The 22,905-nt window shown below is 41.0% G+C and overlaps 1 protein-coding gene across 2 annotated transcripts in view; it reads right to left on the reverse strand.

Moving 5' to 3' along the window:
- The window catches only part of LOC125882095 (melanoma receptor tyrosine-protein kinase-like), a 101,677-nt gene that overhangs the window by 13,884 nt on the left and 64,888 nt on the right, over positions 1–22,905 (reverse strand). For both annotated transcript variants that reach the window (XR_007448298.1, XM_049565763.1), the window contains exons 8-22: positions 21,310–21,423; positions 21,102–21,228; positions 20,712–20,785; positions 20,340–20,430; positions 19,935–20,134; positions 19,710–19,842; positions 18,913–19,003; positions 15,297–15,454; positions 15,153–15,185; positions 9,970–10,114; positions 9,537–9,659; positions 6,725–6,823; positions 6,011–6,196; positions 3,655–3,810; positions 1,906–1,981 (exon numbers count right to left, since the gene is read on the reverse strand). Coding sequence is in view for 1 of the 2 variants with exons in the window: in XM_049565763.1 (XP_049421720.1) it covers positions 1,906–1,981; positions 3,655–3,810; positions 6,011–6,196; positions 6,725–6,823; positions 9,537–9,659; positions 9,970–10,114; positions 15,153–15,185; positions 15,297–15,454; positions 18,913–19,003; positions 19,710–19,842; positions 19,935–20,134; positions 20,340–20,430; positions 20,712–20,785; positions 21,102–21,228; positions 21,310–21,423 (1,806 nt within the window). In the remaining variant the exon portion in view is untranslated. The remainder of the gene's footprint in view (positions 1–1,905; positions 1,982–3,654; positions 3,811–6,010; positions 6,197–6,724; positions 6,824–9,536; positions 9,660–9,969; positions 10,115–15,152; positions 15,186–15,296; positions 15,455–18,912; positions 19,004–19,709; positions 19,843–19,934; positions 20,135–20,339; positions 20,431–20,711; positions 20,786–21,101; positions 21,229–21,309; positions 21,424–22,905) is intronic.

Raw genomic sequence — 22,905 nt, forward strand, 5'->3', positions numbered from 1 at the left:
CACCAATCAAATGAGCCCCTCTCCTCGCACTTAAATGCGCCGCGTGAAGGCGTAATGAGAGTTTACTCAATTCGCCATGGCAGAAGAGAGCAGCAGCGTCAGACGGCCAAACTTCTCCCAGGAGGAAACTAATGTTTTGGTCCAGGAGGTCCAAGCTCGCAGTGTCCGAAGATACGGAACTGCGAGCAGACCTCCACGGGCTGATGATGCAAAGGTAGCCTGGGGAGGAGGTCACCACAATTGTAAATCAATGTTGCGTTTCTCTCGTGTGCGCGTGCGCTCTCTCTTTCTCTCTCGCAGTCTCACTCTGTTTCGTTTCTTTTCTTTTGACTTTTCTAAGATGACAGATGCTGAATATATACTCCCTATCTGATGCTGTGGCTGTTTGTGGTTGGCTGAGAGGAATGTGAACTCATTAGTTTGCAGCTGTGTTAATCAAATCAGGTTGGGTTTCCATTACACGTGCCAAACGTGCCAAACGGTGCCAATCCCCTTTGATCTGACATCAGATGTGACAGGACAGTTGATATAAAGATACATTTATGTGCTGATTGCAGATAGTTGCATTGAATAGTGTTTTTTTGGGTATTTATTGCATCGTTAATGTGCCTGATATTCTGGAAACCTGCCTGTGAGGTTTTAGTGACGTGTGCGCACTGTCCGCCGGTCAGCCAAAGTTCGGCTTACACCAGCTGACTAACTTAAATTAATTTGTGATCAGTATTTTAGAGAAACAATACATCTACTGAGTGCACAAAAAGTCTTTGTTGTTTAACTTAAACTTGTGAAAAATGGGAGCAAAAACAAAGTGTTGCGTTTACACAGAATGACCTTGTTGGACTTTAGCATGACACGCCCTACTCTGCCTCTGATTGGCTAGTACCTGTTGCAGGGTCATGCCTTCATCAAAGGTCTGATGACATCATTCTGCATAATTAGCCATATGCCTCTATTTGAGAGAGTTCCCTTCAGAGAAATGCATGTTTGTTTTGGGTATAACGAGCTGTTGGACAAATGGCCTTTGGGTCCAGCGGAGCTTTGGAATTATAAGCTTTCAGAATAGTTGCATGACACCGCCTGTCATTAGTTTGGAGCTAAATCTGGACCAAAAAAGGAACAAAACAAACAAACATAGAAAAGAAAATAGTGATTGTGAATGTCTCAGAGGTGTCAGATGTCAGGTGGCTGCTTTCTTTTCAAATGGTAAGGCTTCACAAGTCCTGAATCTCAACGTCAGAGTTTAAAGCTAGCTGCTGTTGTTAAGTTCTGATCGTTGATTGGTTGATGCTGTTAAAGAAAACCAGCAGTTTGTTAGCAAGAACATAAAAATACGAAAGCTCTACATTGTTGGTCACATCTTGACATCAAGATGCGATGAGCGTGAAATGCATCTGAGACTTGTTGATTTTTGACAAGGAAAATCTTAAAGGTAGGATCTGGAGGATTTTCAAACGAAACAAAATATAGACATGTATAAATGAAATCCTGCTTAATCATCACCTATGGGTTTCTACTCGTGTGGTGGTGACTCTGTTTGCAGAGCTCCTGCCCTTTAACTGTATTTTGATGTTTTTGTGAGCTCGGACCACTTCGGGGCGGAGATTTCCCCAGCCAATGAGAGAGCACAGGTGCCGTGCCCGAGCGTGTCCGAGCGTGCACCAGCGCGAGCCTTGCCTGAACCTCTTCTGTGAAGCCTTCTTCCGTACCTCCGGGCTCCGTACACCCGGGAGAGTTGAGCCTGATAGGAGGGGCCAAATTTGAATGTGTGTTTACGAACAGCAACTGGAAAATCCTACAGACCCTACCTTTAATACACCACTGAATACAGTGTCAAGTCTTACTGCAGGTTTTCTTACATGTGACCTCAGGGCCCTGTGCAGGCATGAGAACCAGAGGTTGACTCACCGTAGCTCCAGACATCACTCTGATGGGTATAGGTCCACTGGAGGATCGACTCCAACGCCATCCATTTAATGGGAACCTGCATAGAGAGAGGACAAACTTAAGACTTCTGGAGACATTTAAAGGGATTTAAAACCAAGTGGCAACAACCGGGGCTAAAATATGAAGCCAACACTGTAGTGCCACAAACTGCAGTTCCTCTAATGTCCACTTGAGGCAAGTTCCAAAAGTGAGTCAATCCTCATAGACCCCCAGTTTTGGGCTTCAAAGCTGAATTACTGTATAATTCTCCTGTTGACATTTTATCAAGGCTAAGAGTTACGCATAATTAAGGGTGGGGTCTCTCTGAGTGACAGGCTGTCTGTTAGGTGTCAATACAGTCCGTGAGTCAGATCCACCCCTCGCTCCATCACAGCTCCACGCTCTCGCCCAATTATGGTCATCTGGCTCCACAAAACTACGATGGTGATGACCAAAATACCAAAATCATGGCTTCAAAACAGCAGTCCACGAACCAATGTCTGTGGTTAAAACAACTAGGTGGTTTAGTTTTAAACATCAATGCATAGTCAGAAGAACCGTCTGAACATATTAGGAAATCACAAAGGAGCAGCTGGACATCATCGCTGTGCATGTTTAGCCTAGGGGTGTTATTAGTACACAAAAAAACTTTTTTTTTTTTTTAGGGGAGGGGGTGATACTAATTGTTGACTGACTGTGATAGACTGTGAATATGACAAGAAATGGTGTGAGATCAGGTTTGGCAACAGGTCAGTACGTGCTCCGTTCTATTAAAACGGCGCGTTCGTTAAGGGGGTCGTTCACCAGTGGGTTACAATGAGTACCGGGCCATCAAATCACAGCATCCGCGGTGAGAGGACACGGAATTGTTTGCGCTTTTATGCACGGGTCAGTGGTGAAGTGGCGCACATGACTCGTGCTACGGACGGATGGACAAGCCATGTATCTCGGTGCCGCTTAAAAACAGGTAATACATCTGGCTACATCTTTCCCACATCAAATATCTGTGATCGCCTAGACCCGTGTGCGTAAAAGTGCATACAATTCCATGTCCTCTCACCGCGGATGCTGTGATTTGATGGTCCGGTACTCACTGTATCCCACTCTTACGAGACCCAATAATAATAATAATAATAATAATAATAATAACTTACTGTGGGCGTATATGCTATACTTTTTAATTAAATTACCAGAGGAGTTCGCCAAAAAACAGGTAATGTCAGCCTGAATTACTCGCGTGCGTCCCTGGTGAAAATTGCTGACATGCATGGGAAATACGGCTTCTACAGGCTCGCCATAGCTTACTGTCAGGACTCAGGGACCAGAATTCGGGATGGCAGACCGTCAGAATGGCGATATTTCGGAGTGGCGGCCTGTAACCGCTGGTTAAATGGCCCGTTTGGTTGGTATTCGGATAGCTGGGGCTTTACTGGTATAATGCAATAGCACCACCCAGCGGTGAAACCCGTGTAGACGTTTACATGAAAAAAATTACCCACTCCAAAAGTTTAGAGATTTAGAGAGATTTTTTGTACACGAACTCACCCCTAGTTTAGCCTAGCTTAGCAACAAGACTGGAAGCAACCAACTGTTAGCCCTGTGGTTCCATCAAAACTAAAAAAATCCACCTTCCAACAACTCTAAACTCTCTCTACATGAATTATTCATCCTGACCAGTATTTTCTATTTCCAGGGTAACAATATATACAATTATATGGATAACAAACACACTTTTCCTCCATCGGCGTGGTATTCCTTCTCATTGGCTGTCAGCAGCTTGGCAAGGCCAAAGTCGGTGATCTTGACGTGGTTTGGCGTTTTCACCAAGACATTCCTCGCTGCCAGGTCTCGATGAACCAGGTGACGTTCCTCCAGGTAGTTCATGCCCTACAGGAACACACACACACAGGTTCAAGTGAGTGTCATGACTGTAAACCGGTCTGTAAGTGAGTCTTCTTTCATGTTCATAGTCTGTATTGATGCTTCTCTATTTTATTTTAATGTTGAACAAAAACATGCCTTTTTTAAATATTTAATTTAATGTTTTTACTAGTGTCTCTCCTGTCCTTTGTTAAAGCACTCTGTGGAGAAAAGTGCTGGCTATACAAATTAAAATAGTATTTATTCGTAAAGTTGAGTTACGACGGACATTTTTGCCAAAGTGTGTTGTTGAAGTGCCTTTCATATAGCGTTTTGGGACCAAACTGTTCTAGGTCCTCTGAAAACTACTACATACCTTCAAAGGCTCAACTGTCCATCTGACTCAGTGATGAACTGATTACATTTTGGTGGTCAAAGGTCAACACAGGTCAATACAGGTCAACCTGTATCATGATAAGGATGCCTCATGACATCCCGATAAATAGACTAGCATATTTGATTTTTTAGTTTTGGTTTTTTTTTCAGCCTTTTCAGCAGCTGAGCAGCTTGTGCCGCCAGCATCAAACTTAAATATAACTTCTAACGTTAATGTGGGAGCTAAGCATAAAACTTTATCAGTCATGCCCGTCTGTAACATTAATAGACAATGTTAGTTTAACAGGACAACACAATTATGTGTGTCTGAAAAGTTATGTAAACTGTAAAGTCTCAGATTGAAGCTGAAAAAACTTTGGTTTCTCCCGTAACCCCTGGTTCTCTGATCAGAAACAGGAGCATCCTGAGCCTAAACTACCAACTCTATTTGATCAGCAACAAAAACATGGTGCCAGTTCACCAGAAGCATAGAAAATAAACAGGGCTGTAGATAAATACATTTGTATGGACAGATCTTGTTTCTGGTTGTTATTTATTTTGGGGGGAATTTTTTGTTGTTATCACTGATGTTACTGTTCTGATCTTTATTTAAAAAATGACATGCCTCTTAATTTTTTGCTTCTGTATCGAAAATGGTATTGAGTATTGAATATTTTCCTGGGTATTGATATCGAGTTTGAAATTTTAGTATCATGACAACCCTATACTGCTGTTATCATTAGTCATATTTCTACTGTTATTATACACATATGATTATTGTCACACATGTATACTATCAGATATTAATATATACTTTCCACATATTGTAGCACAATAGCCGTAATTATTATTATAATATTATTACTTTAATTAATGTTGTTGTAAGCTATTATCATTACCATCTGCATCTCTCTCTGTCTCTGTCTCATTGTGTCATACAGATTACTGTTAAAGAAGCAACAGACAGCATCTTTTCCTAAATATATCATTATGAAAATAATGTGGGTTGCACAGGGTAGTGTCCACAGTAAAATCAGACTATCACCGTTTACATAGGTTACTTAGTGGCTTTGCAATCTTTGTAATAAGCTTCTGCCACCGGTGCCGAAATTTCGCGGAAAAAATCTGCTTTACGGCAGGAAACACGTTATGTGTTGCAAAACTGGTCGGTCAGCCAATCAGGGAATGGAGCTGGTCCTTATGAGGAGTTGGGCATGAGATAGTTGAGTCACGAGCACAATGGCAGATGGACAAAGTTTGGAAACAAGCGAAAAACGGCCTAGCATTTCAAAGGGGAATATTTTAACCATTAACCCTTGTAACTCTGTAACTCTGGGGCAAAGGGCCACGTGATAACAAGGGTCAATGGTACAGTAAAAATAAAAAATGGGATGGAGCCTTAGGGGAGTTGTCAGACACAGACCCACTAATCCAAATCTATTCCACCGTCCGACAGCTCAGAGGGAGTAAACTGGCAGCTTAATGCTGAACAACAAAGATTTCACACTGAGCTCATGACCTTGTTGTTTGTGATTTTCCCAGCACTTTAAAATCCAAGTGAGACTTAAAACAGTCTGAACAGATTAACACTGTCTCAACACACACACACACACACACACACACACACACACACACACACACAGAGTTTCCCACTGTATTCAGGCTAATAGGTCTCAACAGGCTTACAGGAGCTGCAGATAGAGCTGATGCCTCAGGGACAGAACGAGCAAGGAGGGAGATCTTCTTTTTCTTCTTAAACAAATGTAAACTAAGATGTGAGTTCATGAGCAGAGGGCTGCAGGTTTGTAGCAGATGATTTACAGTCAGACTGAACCCGTTTATCTGGGCTCACCTTAGCTATCTGGACACACCAGTTGAGCAGCCACTGAGCGCCGATGTGTTCCCTGTGATGCCGGACGTAGTCCAGCAAGCAGCCATACTGCATCAGCTGAGTCACCAGCTGGACTGACGACGTCAGGCAGATCCCCAGAAGACGACACACATGAGGGTGATCCACGCTTGCCATCACATACGCCTCCTGCACACACACACAAACAAGTACGTTGGCGTCCTCAATCACCACAGGACGTCATGAACTGACCATGTAACTACAGGATGAGGTAAGCAGGAGACTGGCAGGGATCAAGTTCGATAGATTACTCTCTAAATGTACTTAGATGAGCCTTTAATTATTCATTTTGCTCATTCAGATTAAAATTCAGGTTATCAATGTTTTTTTCTCATGTGGGGACGAGTGATCAAGAAGTGAAACCTGAAGTGTATCCATGTATCTCAATCCAACATCAAATTCAAACAGTTTTATATCCACATTTAAAGGAAAAGGCAAATAATTAAAACCTTTGGGAGCATGATTTCGCAGCCCATAAATGCATAAATAATTAATTTGACTCCACAAATCAGTGATAATCTGGCTGTGTAAGGAGGAAGCAAAGTGAGAAGAAGAAAGATGAACAACAAGCAGAAGGAGAAGAGGAAGAGAACGAGGAAAAAATAAGGAGGAACCAGTGGATGAAAAGAAGAATGAGAATAAAAAGAGGAGTCTTACATCCAGGATTTCTTTGTTGGCTTTAGGTGATGTGGCCTCTCGGAGAACTTTGATGGCTACTGGGATCCTCACATTTTCTCCTTCAGGAATCCACAGACCCTAATAATATTTATTACATTCAATGTAGAAATAACAGGATGATGAACTTTAGAAATATGTTAAAATGATTAAAAAATAAGAATAATGAAAATACAATAGTAGTGCTTAAGTACAGCTGCAAATTAAAAGCAACAATAGATGTAAAAACACACACACACACAATGCATCTGTCTGAGCATTTATACCTCCGACCGTGGCAGTGACCGCCGCTGAAAATTATACATTTTGATACATACAGGTGGCTATACATATTGCAAAACTCTGTAAAAGTACACCAAAGCATACATTTTTGTTTCCAAATATTTATTTGAAAACAAAACCATTCATACGGTCAATAAAAGAACATTTTGTTAATAATAAAAAAAACAATGTAATCTCAACAGTGACCGTGCCAGCCGGCGGGACTGCGGCTGAACCGCTTCCCATGTTCATTCATTCATTCATTCATTCATTCATTCATTCATTCGTGTGTTCAATGTATGTGTGTGTGTGTGTGTGTGTGTGTGTGTGCTGTTAGTATGTCAGAGAGGAGGAGTATCAATAAAAAAAAAGGTTCCACTAATTTCCACTAAGGGTTTTTTTCATTAAAATGCGTAATATAGCCAACAATATTATAGACCAAACATTAATCTAATTTATTATTGTAGAATGTATTTAGCAAATCACCACTTTCAACTGGAGACACAGTGCAGCAGCAGTGCAGCAGCAAACAAAAAAAAGGCATTATAAAGAGCGACAAATAGTGTTAATTAATTGACATGAAACACTGGAGAGGTTGTCAGCCCTATTCTACAGTCTAATTTTTTTTTATTTTATCATAACTTCTCGGAAATTACTCAAAAATGCATTCATTGTGTCCTTCTGAGCACACGGGCAGCATAAACAATGAAGTTACATATGATGGTCTGGCAGATCGTTGTGGCGCTTGGAGGCAGTTGACAGTGACAGTTTTGTCAGCAGCCATTTTTCTTCCTACCAATAACCTATGGTTGAGGCAGCTCCAGCTCCAACTCCGCTCACATGCTCTGACTCAGGCATCAGAGCCTCTGAGCCACAGCGATAGATGCATTGGCGCTGTCCGTGGTGCTTTACACTAGGACTGCCAGGATTACAGCGCCCCTCCAAGCGCCGCAGTCCCGCCGGCTGGCGCGGTCATTGTTGACATTACATTCGTTTTTTATTATTAACAAAATGGTTTTTCATTGACAGTATGAATGGTTTCGTTTTCAAATAAATATTTGGAAACAAAAATGTATGCTTTGGTGTACTTTTACAGAGTTTTGCAATATGTATAGCCTACCTGTATGTATCAAAATGTATAATTTCAGTCGGAGGTATAAATGCTCAGAAGTCTAGTGTGTTTCATTTTTGTAATTTATAGGCTTTAGAAAACATACAGGACACATTTTTAGGAAAAGTCAAAGGAAGAGAAGCTTGTAGGTTTTATCTAAACAGAGTTATTTGCATTATAAAAACCGTTGTGGTGGTTCTAGGACAAGTGCACTTACATTGGTCACTTCCATGAAATAAAACGAGAAATTGGAGAAGATTGAAAAAATTGTTAAAATTAAATTAGGGAACTGATCACAGATGCATTGTGTCTGTGTGTTTTTACATCTATTGTTGCTTTTAATTTGCAGCTATACTTTTAATGAAGCTGACATGTCATGACAGTCAAGCAACCGGGATTACGGCAGCCAATCAGCGTTTAGCTGCAAGTGATGGGACCCAGCGAAATACAGCTCCAGATGGGATTTCTCATCTCAAGCGACGAGCGAAAAATTGCTCTGTCGCTGTTGCTTGGAGCCCGAGCAATTTTTCTCCCAGGCAAATATACGCTCAATCGCCCGTTTGCATTGACTTTGTATGTAAACTCGTCTCTAGCGAATAAAAAAACAGGTCCGGTGTGTGCACACACCTTTAGACACAGCTCAGCTGCTGCTCAGCTGTGGAACATCTAAAGAATAGGAGTCTTGCATATTTTTTCCATGTGACACACACAGTTTCAGCAAAATTGAAAATGTTCTTTTGATAATCATACTGAGGTTATATCACATTTCAGTGCAATTTCAAATATAAATATTTTTTAACTCAACCTTTTTTGTTCCCTTTTCAAGATAAAAGCCCTTTGACAGCATGTCTGTTGACAGAATCCCCTGATTTGTTCACACAAGGCTTTTTACTTTGAAATATTGTAATGACAGTGTTGATAGTGGCTGCATGGCTCCATAAATAAATGGAGTACTTTTAATCATGGAAATACAGTAGTTATAGCAGCAGAGTCTACATGCTGCTAACATGTTGATGTTTTGCAGGTATAATGTTTACCATGTTCACCATCTTAGTTTAGCGTGTTAGCATGTTAGCATTTGTAATTATCAGTAAACAAAGAGTCAAGCTGAGGCTGATGAATGTCATTAGTTCTGCAGGTATTTGGTCATAAACCAAAGTATTGTACACATTAACTTCTTGACCTGATGACGGCGCTGGATAAAAAGTCAGAGGATCACCAAAATTAATAAGACTTATCCTCTGGGAACCATGCATGTTCGTACAAAATGTCATGACAATCCATCCAGTAGTTGTCGGGATATTACAGTGGAATAAAGTGGTGATTGTCCTACATTTCCACTCCAAGGCTTAAATGTTGAGACATAGTGGCTTCAGTAAAAGTTTCATGAAATGTTATTTTTCATGTATCAAACAACCTCACCTTGAAGACAGTCCCGAAGGCCCCAGAGCCGAGCACCCTGATTTTTTTAAACTCTGTCTCCTTCAGGATCCTCAGCAGTGCCTGATTAGGAGCTTCACCGCTCGGAGTCAAGGGCTCCACCAGCTACAACACACACATTTTAATAACTTTATTTGATTCCTCCAAAAACAAAACAGCCCACGTAGATGGGATTCAAATATTAACAGGGGTTCTATACAGATGACACACTGCATCTGTGTATGTTGTTATGTTCTCTCTAGTTTTAATTTTGTTCGCAATTCCTATATTCACTATTAATACTGTACTCAAAACTCCTCGTCATTTTTAGCATATTTTAGTCGACAAAAACTGTTTTGTCTCATCTTCATTATGAGAAATAATAATAATCACTGAAAAAGTTTGCATCAATGAACTTAACACAAGCCTCTCCCACCTCTCTCTCCTGCAGAAGACGGCGCAATGTTCTCTTCCGCCTTATTTGCCGTCGCCGCAGCAGCACAAAGATAACCAATGACACAATGACAGCAATCAAGAGCCCACCAACCACGCCCACCGCCAACATGGAGTGGGTGGCAGCACTGTGAGGACACACAAAGTGGACATTTTTGTTATTAATTATACAGAGGTAAAAACATTTGTAAAATTTCTCGTAGACTCCCATTTAAATGATTCACCATAGTCATGCAGTTTAGGCACATTAAGTTAGAATTCACGTAGCATGGTCTGGTAAAACTTCCATTGACTCCCATTCAGATTAAGCATGCTGAATTTGTATAACCAGCTGACCAGGCCATCAATCAACTTCAGCATCAGGAGACTGTCAGGTGGTTACAGCAGGGCAACACAGGGCTGGGGTGAGGACCAGCCCCTAAGATGTGGTCAAAAGCCACGAAGAAGGAAAGAAAAGAGCTAGTCGTCTTAGAAGTGATCAGGATGGAGGACGAGACATACAAAATCAAGGAAGATGGACAAACTGGGAGGCAGTCACCAAAAGTGGTCATAACCTGGGTAGACATGTGGATGATCCCTCAGGCAACACTGAGCTTCCTCATCAGGTCCATATATGACACCCTCCCAAGCCACCAGAACATATATCTCTGGTATGGCTTGGAAACAAACTGCAGTCTCTGTGCTGCCCAAAATCCAAACTTGCAGCTCAGCTTTGACTCATGGCCTGTACAGATGGCGGCACCACCAAGTGCCAACAGAGCCAGCCTGTCATTCTCCAAACCACAGATACATTTCATCAGGCAAGGAGCTGAAGCGGAAAACATCAACCGGAGGGAGTGCCAAGACAGTAATCATGGCAGAACTCAATGTGCTGTGGGGAGAAGTGATGGAGGCAGCCTTTGAGAGGAAAAAGGAGAAGTACAGTGAGCTTGCTGCGGCTTGCACTGAGGCAGGGTGGAAGGCATGCACCTACCCTGTGGAAGTCAGATGCAGAGGCTTGGTTGGAAAATTCACCCAGCAGCTGCTAAAAACCGTCAATCACTGGGTCCAAGCGAAAGAACGCACTCAGGGAACTGGCCAAGGAGGCAGAGAAAGGGAGCTTCTGGCTGTAGGGGAACCAAGGACCCTAGGGCCAGTCACAGGGAGCAGTAAGGAGATGTCCCCACCGCTGCCGCACCACCTAGAGATGTCCTGGAATTCAAGTGGTGAAACATTCATGAAAAGTGGCTCCCAGCTGACGACCCTGCAGCTGGCCTGCTGGCACCAGTGGAGGTAAGACAGGCAGAAATGCCTTGCAGGTAACAAACACCTGTGCTTGCATCTTGAACCTTTATATACCATCTAAAGTTATCAGCATGCAAGGGAAGACTTAGCACTGAAATTACTTTGCTTTCAAATTTAAGGATATGAGTCTCATTAACTCCCACTTATACATATATATTTATGTAAAGGTAGAATTCCCAGTGACTCACATTTATTATTGGCATTCTACTCCTCTTCAAATTTAGGATGGTAATGGAGAATTCATCAACTGTCCTTCAATTGTTACAGTATTATTCACTCTATGTGTTTAAATGGTCTCTGATGGTTTTAGGATGTAGAAAGTCCTCGTTACAAACAGATGTTATTTAGTATGAAGGGTTTGTTTTGTACGTGGAGAACACTGTACAATGGTTAAACCAGACTGACAACTGAAAGAGACAATGATCCTTCTGAGCAACTGAAGAAATCAGCAGTCATTGGTTAAACAAACTGGAAGCTTAGCATCAAGATGTGAGCAGAGTTAAACAGGAACAGGTTCCAATAATTCTTTCAACAAGCTGGAATTAACTTTAGCAAAGCTCCTCTCCAGACTTTACAACAGCAACAGAAGGTTAGTCTAAGGTTAGCACTGTTGGAACTAGATCAACATGTGGTCAAAGGCCACACTTCCTGTCTGAATACACCTTTAGAGATGTTATTCAGGTGAAAGGAAAGGTTAATTTAACACGTTTAACCCTCAGGTCCCCTTATAAAAAATCACACCTTTCCCCTTTGAGATGTTTTTCATCCTTGTTGAAAAACAACCATAAAAATATTAAATATTAATATATATATATATATATATATATATATATATATATATATATATATATATATATATATATAGATAAATACATATATATATATATATATATATATATATATATATATATACATATGCTTAAATCTTTTAACCAACTCCTGAATGAATTATGAATTACTTTATTACTTTCTGTATAATAAATATTGGATGGATTTTTTTTCTAATTATCACAGTCTGGGATATGTGAGTGATTAATAACAACACCAATTTTGATACATCGTTATTTTTTGTGCAGTTTCAATTTTTCAATAAAAGACGATACCTTTCCCCTTTGGGACGTTTTTGGTCCTTGTCGAAAAACAACCACATAAATATTAAATATTAATATTTTTTTCTACTTTTTTTTTTGCTTAAATCTTTTAACCAACTCTTACTCAGATTATACATACCAAACAGTCATTCATTTTGAGGACTTTTAACAATTTATATGCCATTTTCTTTACATAAAGTCACTGTTTCTTTTATATGAAAAAAAAAAAACATGAATTATGAATTACTTTCTATATAATAAATGTTGGATACATTTTTTTTCTAATCATCAGTCTGGGATATGTGAATGATTAATAACAACACCAATTTTGATGCATTATTATTTTTTGTGCAGTTTCAATTTTTCAATAAACACCGACACCTTTCCCATTTGGGACATTTTTCGTCCTTGTTGAAAAACAACCATAAAAATATTAAACATTAATATTTTTTTCTACTTTTTTTGCTTAAATCTTTTAACCAACTCCTGCCCAGGTTATACATACCATATTCATTCATTTGGAGGATTTTTAACCCTTTAAATACAAATTCTTTTCCATAGACTCACTGTTACTTTTATGAAAAAATATGAATTATGAATTATTTTCTATACACTAAACGTTAGATTTTTTTTTTTTTTTAATTATCATAGTATGTCAGTGATGCAGTGTGTAACAGTATTTCCTCCCCATGCTGGATGAATGCAATGACGAGTCAGCCAAGCTATATGCATTTATAACTTTTGCTCCAACTCCAGTTGCATAAACACACTGACCTAAATGAAGTCAGTTTTATTTTTGTTTACTCCGTATTGGCACCTTTGAAGTCCAGTAAACTGATTGCATGATTGCAGATGTGTATGTCACTGTGTAAGTGCATGTACACGTGCACATGACCTTTGATGAGGTCAAGTTTACTTTAATATCAGTACTTCAATAACTGATCTGTCACACACGCATGCACACGCGCGCGCGCACACACACACACACACACACATGCACACACCCCTGAAATATCACAAAACATCACACTACTACTGAAATCTATACAAAAATGCACTGCACATATGAATGTGTAAATTATTTTCTATTGAGTCTGAAAGCCTGTGCCTGCACGTGCATGTGCCTGCGTGTGTGTGAGTGTATGGATGAGTAAAAGTGGGTGGATGTGTGTGTGTGTGTGTGTGTGTGTGTGTCTGAGTGAGTGAACGAGTGAGAGAGAGAGAGAGAGAGAGAGAGAGAGAGAGAGAGATGGAGAGAACAGTAATGTAACCTTACCAACCTGCAGCTCATAATTTGCAATTTGTAGCCACAGACACACACACACACAATATTTTTTTAGTAGCTACACAGCCACAACCCCCAGACATCCATATCAACACAAACTTAGCATCAAAAATGAAAAAAATAGGAGAAAAATACAGGCAATTTTACTGCTTATTATTTAGTGTGTGTGTTTGCTCTGCTGGGGAAGCAGGAGAAAATGTATGATTCAGCTGGATTTTAGTAAAAACTTCCATTTTGATCCCCTAAATCTGGAATGCATGACTAATATCATGAAATTCATGTTTCTAAGTTGCCATGAGGATGTGATGAACAAATACGGAATTTATGGTTTTACATTTAGCTATATTTTCACATAGGGATTTGACATTGTGCATTTTGAGCCCATGTACACACACACACACACACACACACACACACACACACACACACACACACACACAAACTAATACTGCACTATTTTTATACAGACCACACTGTCATATCCTTATGAGCACAGCAAGACCATTTTTTCATCTACTCTGCATTTGTCCTCCCTGTTAGGGGCCTATAGTGCCTCAAGTGGCCAACCCAGGAATTGCATTGAAAAGACAGCAGGGCCCCAAAAATTGAAATTGGCCCCATCTGTTTTTTGTTTTTTTTTCTACTATTCTTCGGTCTCTCTTACCAACCTGACTGCCAGAGATAGAAAAAAAATCATGTTTTTTATGTAAATTGCAGGGGAATAAAAAAAAAAAAGTCATTTTAATGGGTATTAATGGGGACATTTTTCGTCCAAGGGGGCATGGAGTCGTAAAAGGTTGTCATTTGTGAATTTTAGGCCTGATTTAGGAGCGGCTTTAAAATTTCAAAAATATCACCAAAAATAAATTTTCTGACCAAATGTCATGCTATATGCATGAACATAGCCAAAGTTATCAAAAAATAAAAAATGAAAAATGACTGAAAAGGACGTTTTCCGTCCGAGGGGGACCGGAGGGTTGGCACAATCCGACTACTACTGGCAGTCTAACTCTCTCAAAGATGTTGAAGTTTATTTAGATCTTTGTGAAGCTCTGACATAAGCTTTCAGAAGATAAAATGAGATCAACTAGCAGACAAGATTGAAGACAACACACAGATTTATAGGCCGAGTCAATGTGATGTTGCACTGACAACAAAAATCACCTCTGGACAGAAAACTGGCAATTGATTACAATAGCTGAGATATGCAAAATCGGCAAATTTGTTGTGAAATGACAATGGAGTCTGGCGAGTTTGATAAAACAACTTTAATTCCATGTCAGAAAAGTCTGACAAGGTAAAGCGGTGAAAATATTCCGAATATAGCATACACTTTAACTGATGCTGATTTTTTTCAGGTGGCTTAAAAACTACCCAACTGAGGTAGCATCTGCCAATATCATTTGGTTTTATGCAGGTGATGACAGAAATTTCTTCCTGAAAGTTACTGTAATAAAATTGATTCTGCCTAGTGGGAACTGAAACAGTTTGCAACAAAGTACCTACCCGGTGCATCCAGAGAGTCCAGCACCTGAACACCTGCAGACACAGAGAAACAACACTCTTTTTATTCAACTCACTTTTATTAATCCATATGTCATCAGAGACATCAATGAGCACTGCAGGATGAATCAGTAACATGTGTCTCACCCCTGGGTGCAGTTCTGGTGGCAGGGCTGGCACTGGCCTGTCCTGTCAGGGTATTTCCAGATCAGCATGTCTTTGTCTCCCAGCACACCATGGGGGCAGCGTGGCACGCAGTGGGGGCCGTCTTTAAAATGGGCGCACTGGGAGCACTGGTCTGGACCCTGCAGATGGGGACAGAGGAGGGATGAAGGCAACTAAGGAGTCATTTATAGAAAATCTTGTGAGTTCTTAAAGTTTTTCACTACTCAGTAATTATCAGGGTTCCCATGGTCATGGAAGCTTGGAAAAGACATGGAATTTCACAAACTTGTTTTCCAGGCCTGGAAAAGTCATGGAATTAGTAAGAATCATTTAAAGATTTGGAAAATTGTGTTGTGTATAATGAAATGAATTGTTACTTTAATCTTCAGGTGATAACCTTCCACGTAATATAGCATAACAGCAAACTTATGTTCTGTAAGTTAGCTGTTGACATAACATACAGTGGCATGCAAAAGTTTGGGCACCCCTGTTTTAAATTGTGTTAACTGTGAAAAATAAAGCAAGTAAAGGATGAACTGGTTTCAAAAATGCATGAAGTTAACGATGACATACTTCTTCAACAAGATCACTTTTTAATTTCAATCTTTTACAGTAACAAAACAACAAAAAGGGAAAAGGGCCCGAAGCAAAAGTTTGGGCACCCTGCATGGTCAGAGCTTGGTAGAGCCTCCCATGACAAGTATCACAGCTTCTAAACACCTTTTGTAATCAGCAAAGAGTGCACTGCTCTTTTGAGGTCTATCCACAGATATTTAATGATGTTTAGGTCAGGGGACTGTGAGGGCCATGGCAAAACCTTCAGTTTGCACCTCTTGAGGTCGTCCTTTGTGGATTTCAAGGTGTGTGTTGGATCATTGTCCTGTTGTAGAAGCCGTCCTCTCTTCATCTTCAGCTTTTTTACAGATGGTGTGATGTTTGCTTCCAGAATTCACTGGAATTTAACTGAATCAATTCTTCCCTCTACCTATAAGATGTTCCCCATGCCACTGACTGCAACATGAGCCCAAAGCATGATCCATCCACCCCTGCGTTTAACAGTTGGACAGATGTTCTTTTTATGAAATTCTTGTTTTTCTCCAAACATACCCATGCTCATTGTGTTCAAAAAGCTCTTTAGATAATAAATAAATATTCGTGGCAGCGAAAGCAGCTCAAGTTGCTCATGACATCAAATTCTGAACGTTCGATGATGCTTCTCAATTTAACGGAGCCGCAAAGCTGGTTACTGGCTGGAGCACAGAAATGTGACTTTGTGCATTTGCCTGAGTGCAGAAACGTTCACATTTGGACAAAGAAAACAGAATAAAAATTCTAAATAGGTCTGACATTAAACATTAAACACACACAGTCTGTGTTGCGTTCAGGCCTTGTCACGTAAAATTCCAACATGGCCGTAGCACAACACAGCAGCATGTCAAGTGGGCCAAACCAGAACTGAAAATGAGCAAAAATTTTTGATTTATTATTTCCCCCCAAAGTTGTAAACCTAGGGGAAACACTGTCAATGGTTTGGATTTGAATGCCTATAGTGCGATTAGTTAAACTGGTGGTAAGGAGAGCAAATGAATTGCATTCCCGCTACTAACAAGTGTTCTAGAACACAAATTGTATAAGTACGTGCGCTTGTCCACACTTGTGTATCGATTCAACAAGGAAGAAGACACTCTTATAATTTGTGCTGCTGTGTGGTACCTGCGTGGATGTAGCCGCCGTCGGGTCTGGGTTCACGATATCCTCCAGGGCCGTGAACAGCATGGGGAATATCATCGGCTGGTGCGGGAGCTGCGGCTGGATGGGGAGAGGTTCCAGCGCTACTTCAGGCTGAACATAGATCAGTTTGACAGCTTGCTGCTTGTTTTGAAGTAGGAACGAACGTGTGGTAGGAACTAAACATTCCGAAGATGTTCTCTGGGTTCCACACAAGCGATGGACATCTACATTCCGATTGGTTGCTGGTCATTTGCAGCTCAAACGCATCATAGCTAATTTGCATAAAGTTAACCAGTCTTCAACTTTGATTTGCAGCTCAATTTGCCAAACCACCGCTCATCGCTTTTGCAGCTCAAAACGCCTCTAGTCATCACATGTCCATTGAAAATGAATTAGATCTGTCGCCTTTGCAGCTCTGGCAGCTTTTGGCGTGAACGTACAGTAACAATCCTACAAACAGCTTTCTCAGAAAGTTTTCCTGGCCTTCCAGAGCTCAATTTGACCTCCACAGTTCCTGTTAACTGCCATTTAATAATTACATTATGAGCTGAGGAAACAACTACCTAAAAACACTTTTCTATCTTCTTACAGCCTTCTCATGCTTTGTGGCCATCAGTTATTTTAGTTTTCAGTGCCAGGCAGCTGTTTAGAGGAGGCCATGGCTGCTGATTGTTGGGACAAGGTTTCAGGAGTCACAGTATTTATAAAGCTTTGAAATTTGCATCAGCTGCCCTTTACTAATGATGACTGTCAACAAGCCAGAGCCCTAACAAGCTAATTATGGTCTGAGACCTTGATAAAAGTTGACTGAGAGCTCAAATGTCTTGGGGTGCACAATGTTTTGCAGGGTGCTCCTTTCCTTTTTTTTTTTTTAACTCTAAAATTGTATAAAACAAAAATTAAAACGGTAATCTTGCTTACAATGTTAAAAAGCATGTTTCATCTTTAACTTCATGCTTTTAGGAGATCAGTTCATCTTCAACTTACTTAACTATTCAAAGTAATTAAAAATTTGACCAGGGGTGCCCAAACTTTTGTATGCCATTGTAAATCCAATATACGTCAACTGAGGGCTGCATGATATATCATTTCAGCATCAACATTGCGATGTGCAATAGTTGCAACACAGAATATACATTGTCAATTACAGCAAATTAACTCAAACAACTTGTTTGCTGCTTGAGACAAAAGGAAAACTCACGCTGTTCTCATTTTTCATGACAAATACGGCCAAGCCTTCCCCTTAAAGAAAGGTTATGTGTATGTGTGATGTAGTGTGGCAGCGTTTGTTGTGGAAAGTGAAATTCTGCTGCGTGTGTGTAGAAAAGTACTATGAGTGGGCTGGCAAGTGCAGCAGACACAGTCCTTAAAAAGATTTGAAATTTTGTCCATGAAAATGTGTGGGAACCGTGAATCATTATCCTGCTTTTAATTTCTCATCGATCAAAATCATTCAAATTATATGAAATTATTATTTTCTTTAGTTTGTTGGTGTAAAGCCCTAAGTAATAAGGAATTTCATTGAGAAAAGTGCTAACTTATTAACTTATCGTTAGTTGTATGTTACGTTTAAGCCATGAGACGTTCTTATTCAGCCTAGGAAGACCATGCTGAAGACATGATTTATGGTTTAAAGTTGAGCAAATGTAAGTGGACCCTTGAGTTTAGATTAGTTCGTTGCACAAGAAATGTAATATTTTATTTCCATAGTGGATCATATCAATGAGCGCAAATTAATGTGAGAATCAATCAAAGAGTAGGAGAGATGATAACAGACAGGCTGTGCTCTGACAGTCTGGCACCATTTGATACTTCACGTATTAAGATTTGTACATTAGAAATGAACCCCAGCAGAAGCTGGACTGACCGGTCCATGGCAGGCTGGGGTCCCTCTCTGCAGCAGACACTCCGGGTGACACTCGACACAGCTGCCGTTCACCTCCACCTCTCTGGGCTCGCTGCAAAAACACACAAAGAGAAATCTACAGTCAGGACAGAAGATCACAAAGGACAACCTATCATAGAGCACAGATTTATACATGTAAGATAAAGTGCCAAATAAAAGCAGTGATGTAATACAAGAATAACAGCCTTTTTACTTCAGAAAAAGTAGTAATACCACAGTACAGAAATACCGTGAAAAACTTTACCCATGCAAAAGTATAAAGGTATAAGCATCAGAATATACTTAAATACATAAAAGTGTCTGTTTATATCAAGGCAAGACACCCCAGATGAAAAGTGTTTTTTCACGCACTGGTCAATTTTGAGATTTTGGGCTAATGATGTCTCAGTTTCATATTTACACATATAATTTCAGAAAACTTGTATTATAAAACATAATTGTCTTAGTGTAAATAATCAACTGGGGAAGTTTCATGGTAATATCTGTTAGTAAAAAAAATTAGCCGATTCACCTGGCATGTCTCCCATGTGATGATGTATCATATTAAATTTGTTGATTATATTTTGTGTAAAGTGTATTTAAAAAGTTTAGTAATAAGTTTGTACTGCAAATACTCCAAGTTTACTAACATCAAAAGCTTTAAAAACTGAATATCAACAAAATTCTAATAATATTTTCACATGGGGGCATATTAGGTAAAAAGTTCACAGGTGCAAGTCCCAGCAGGGAGAATCTGCTGTGGTTCAAAGCTCTCTCACCCCTGCAGCAGGTTACAGAATGCCACACAGCGCCCCCAGCGGTTGAAATGGCGACAGGACACACACATGGTAGGACCTGGACCCCAGCAGCCATCATCTGTACATTCCAGGTCACAGGTTTGATTCTGTTGTTCTGAAACACACAAGCAAATTTTCCCATTTTATTCACTTCTATTAGCAGTGATGGCAGTTACAACCCCAACACACACAAACACAGAAACTCACCACAGACTTTGGGGGGGGCGTTGTTGCGCATGCTGGTGGTCTGGTCGTTGGATCTGAAGAGGCGGGTCCACTGGTCTGGCCCAGTGTAACAGAGCTGAGAGTTGTCCTTCATCATCACCCGGCCAGCACTCACCTCCTTCAGAGAGCGCAGGCCCAGCCAGCGGAGGTGCTTTGCCCTCACGACCGCCAAACTGTGCTGACTGGACCAGAAAGATTTATTATGAGGGGAGGTTTATGAAATATATTCAATATTTAACTAGTAAAAAGTGGTGGAAGATCTTTCACTTACAGTAAGTAAAAGTAATAGTACCTCAAGGTAGAAATACTCAGTGACAAGTAAAATTCCTGTATTCAAAACTTAATGTTTTTTTTTTTTTATAACAATATATTTATCAGCTGACTCACGCTCGTGTTGTTCTTCCTCTGATGATCTCCAGGTTCTCAAACACTGACAGAGAGGTCAGATTCTCTGGCCAGGACTGGATCAGCAGGAAACCTGGAGGACACACAAACACATATATACCCAGACTGTACCTGCACTGTTCAATGACATCAACCATCCTCTACAACACTGTAAAAGCTTCTCAGAAACTTTGTAAGTAGTTGCTTTTGACACAATTCAGTGAAGTTCAGTCAGTAGATGGTCAATAATTCTGTACCAGCAACCAACTCTCAGAAAGTTAATGGTCACAAGTCAGAATGAGTGTGTAACCAGGAGACTCATCATAACAATTCAGTGTGATGAATGAGGAGAAGCATTAATGAATTTTGACCTACCTGTGATTTCCTTCACTGTCCTGAAGTACTCCAGTTTAGCCGGGTCCATGGGTGGGATTTTATAGTGTGCGTCCCTGGAAGAGCCAATAAAGGAAAAAACCTTAATTTCAAGCCTTGCAGATCACAGAACCTTTCCTTCACTGCACATCAGGAAGTTAAAAGTTCTGTTTCAGACAACAGACCTAGTCTCAATAACTGTGGTAAACCTTAACATTTAGTTAAACCTCTGACTTGTCAAGCTCTTAGGTGGAAAGAAATTGCTGTGAAAAGAATTCATAAAGATCTGTGTATCTTTTCCAAGGTAACCAATGACACTGTAAAGTCACATTGCTGTTGAATTTTTTAAATGTCATCTTGACTTCCTCAAACTAAATGTTCTGAGTATCTCACCCAGTGAAAGAGGTTTCAATGAGGGAGACGTCCCCATTTATCTTTGTGCAGTTCCGGAAGGATTCAATATTTGAGGCATTGACGGCCATGGTGTTGATCAGAGTGCCAATGCCGACTCCGTCACAGACTGGAGGGAAGAGAAAGACTCTGTCAAGTTATTTGTTTAGTGTTCATGTCTGTCTCTCTGTCTGTCTCAGTCTCGGTCTACCTTTAGGACAGGGACCGTCACATGCTTTGCAGCGTTGGACTCCGTTCTCCTCCACCTCGTACATTCCAGCGCTGCAGGTACGAACACATGATCCACCTGTCACCACGTAATTATCTAAATGAAAACAAAAACAAAGCACAATTTTATTTGTTTATAAGACTCCATTGGTGTATTGTTGCACTCCTGAAACCCTGTCTGACTTCAGGTGCTCTAGTTTCACAGACTGGGCGAGGCGGGGGCGCAGTGCACCTGTGCTCCGCCAACTGGGTGTGGCCAGGCAGATTTTTTTGGCACACCATGCGCCTGGCGCAGCTACTCCTCTTTCCCACCTCCGTCCCTCCTACCTGCACAAGTCAGAAAGAGGGAGGAGAGAAGGCGTGGAGTGGGTTTTACACACATCACACCAATCAAATGAGCCCCTCTCCTCGCCCTTAAATGCGCCGCGCGAAGGCGTAATGAGAGTTTACTCAATTCGCCATTGCAGAAGAGAGCAGCAGTGTCAGACGGCCAAACTTCTCCCAGGAGGAAACTAATGTTTTGGTCCGGGAGGTCTGCTCGCAGTGTCCGAAGATACGGAACTGCGAGCAGACCTCCACGGGCTGATGATGCAAAGGTAGCCTGGGAGGAGGTCACCACAATTGTAAATCAATGTTGCGTTTCTCTGGGGTGCGCGCGCGCTCTCTCTTTCTCTCTCGCAGTCTCACTCTGTTTCTTTTCTTTTGATTTTTCTAAGATGACAGATGCTGAATATATACTCCCTATCTGATGCTGTGGCTGTTTGTGGTTGGCTGAGAGGGGTGTGAACTCATTAGTTTGCAGCTGTGTTAATCAAATCAGGTTGGGTTTCCATTACACGTGCCAAACGTGCCAAACGGTGCCAATCCCCTTTGATCTGACATCAGATGTGACAGGACAGTCGATATAGAGATACATTTATGTGCTGATTGCAGATAGTTGCATTGAATAGTGGTTTCTGTGGCTATTTATTGCATCGTTAATGTGCCTGATATTCTGGAAACCTGCCTGTGAGGTTTCGGTGATGTGTACGCACTGTCCGCCGATCAGCCAAACTTCGGCTTACACCGGCTGCGCTCCGCCTGCACTGACAGTAGACCTGGTTTCAGCTGGCGAGCTTTTAGCGCACCTTCGGCGAAGCCTTTTGGCACGAAACTGTCACTGTGCCAAGCTGGATCTGTCAACACCTCCCCCTGCTGCGCCGCCACACCCATCTCAGCACACCTCGGTCTGCCAAATTACCAAACTGAGCACGCCTCGGGTTGCGCTGCTCGAAACTAGCTCTGTGCGGGGTTCGCCACCCTGCGCCGCACCGGGAAACTAGAGCCCAGAGTAAAAAAAATGATGCAGTAGAACCAGAAATATCATCTTTTATGTTCCCCACATTCTTCTGCCTTGCACCTACATTACCTACAATGCACCCCTCCCTCTAACAAACTGGTGGTAGATTGTGGTGCAGCAGCTGATGAATCCTGCAGCACAGAAGAGCAGCGAGCTACATAAGTCTGTTAAGCTCAATTCTTTCTAACTGCACACTGCCACTTTACACTTGAAGTCTTCAACTGAAGCTGACTCAAGTGA

This window comes from Epinephelus fuscoguttatus, linkage group LG21 (genome assembly GCF_011397635.1).
Source record: "Epinephelus fuscoguttatus linkage group LG21, E.fuscoguttatus.final_Chr_v1".
Classification (NCBI taxonomy): Eukaryota; Metazoa; Chordata; class Actinopteri; order Perciformes; family Serranidae; genus Epinephelus; species Epinephelus fuscoguttatus.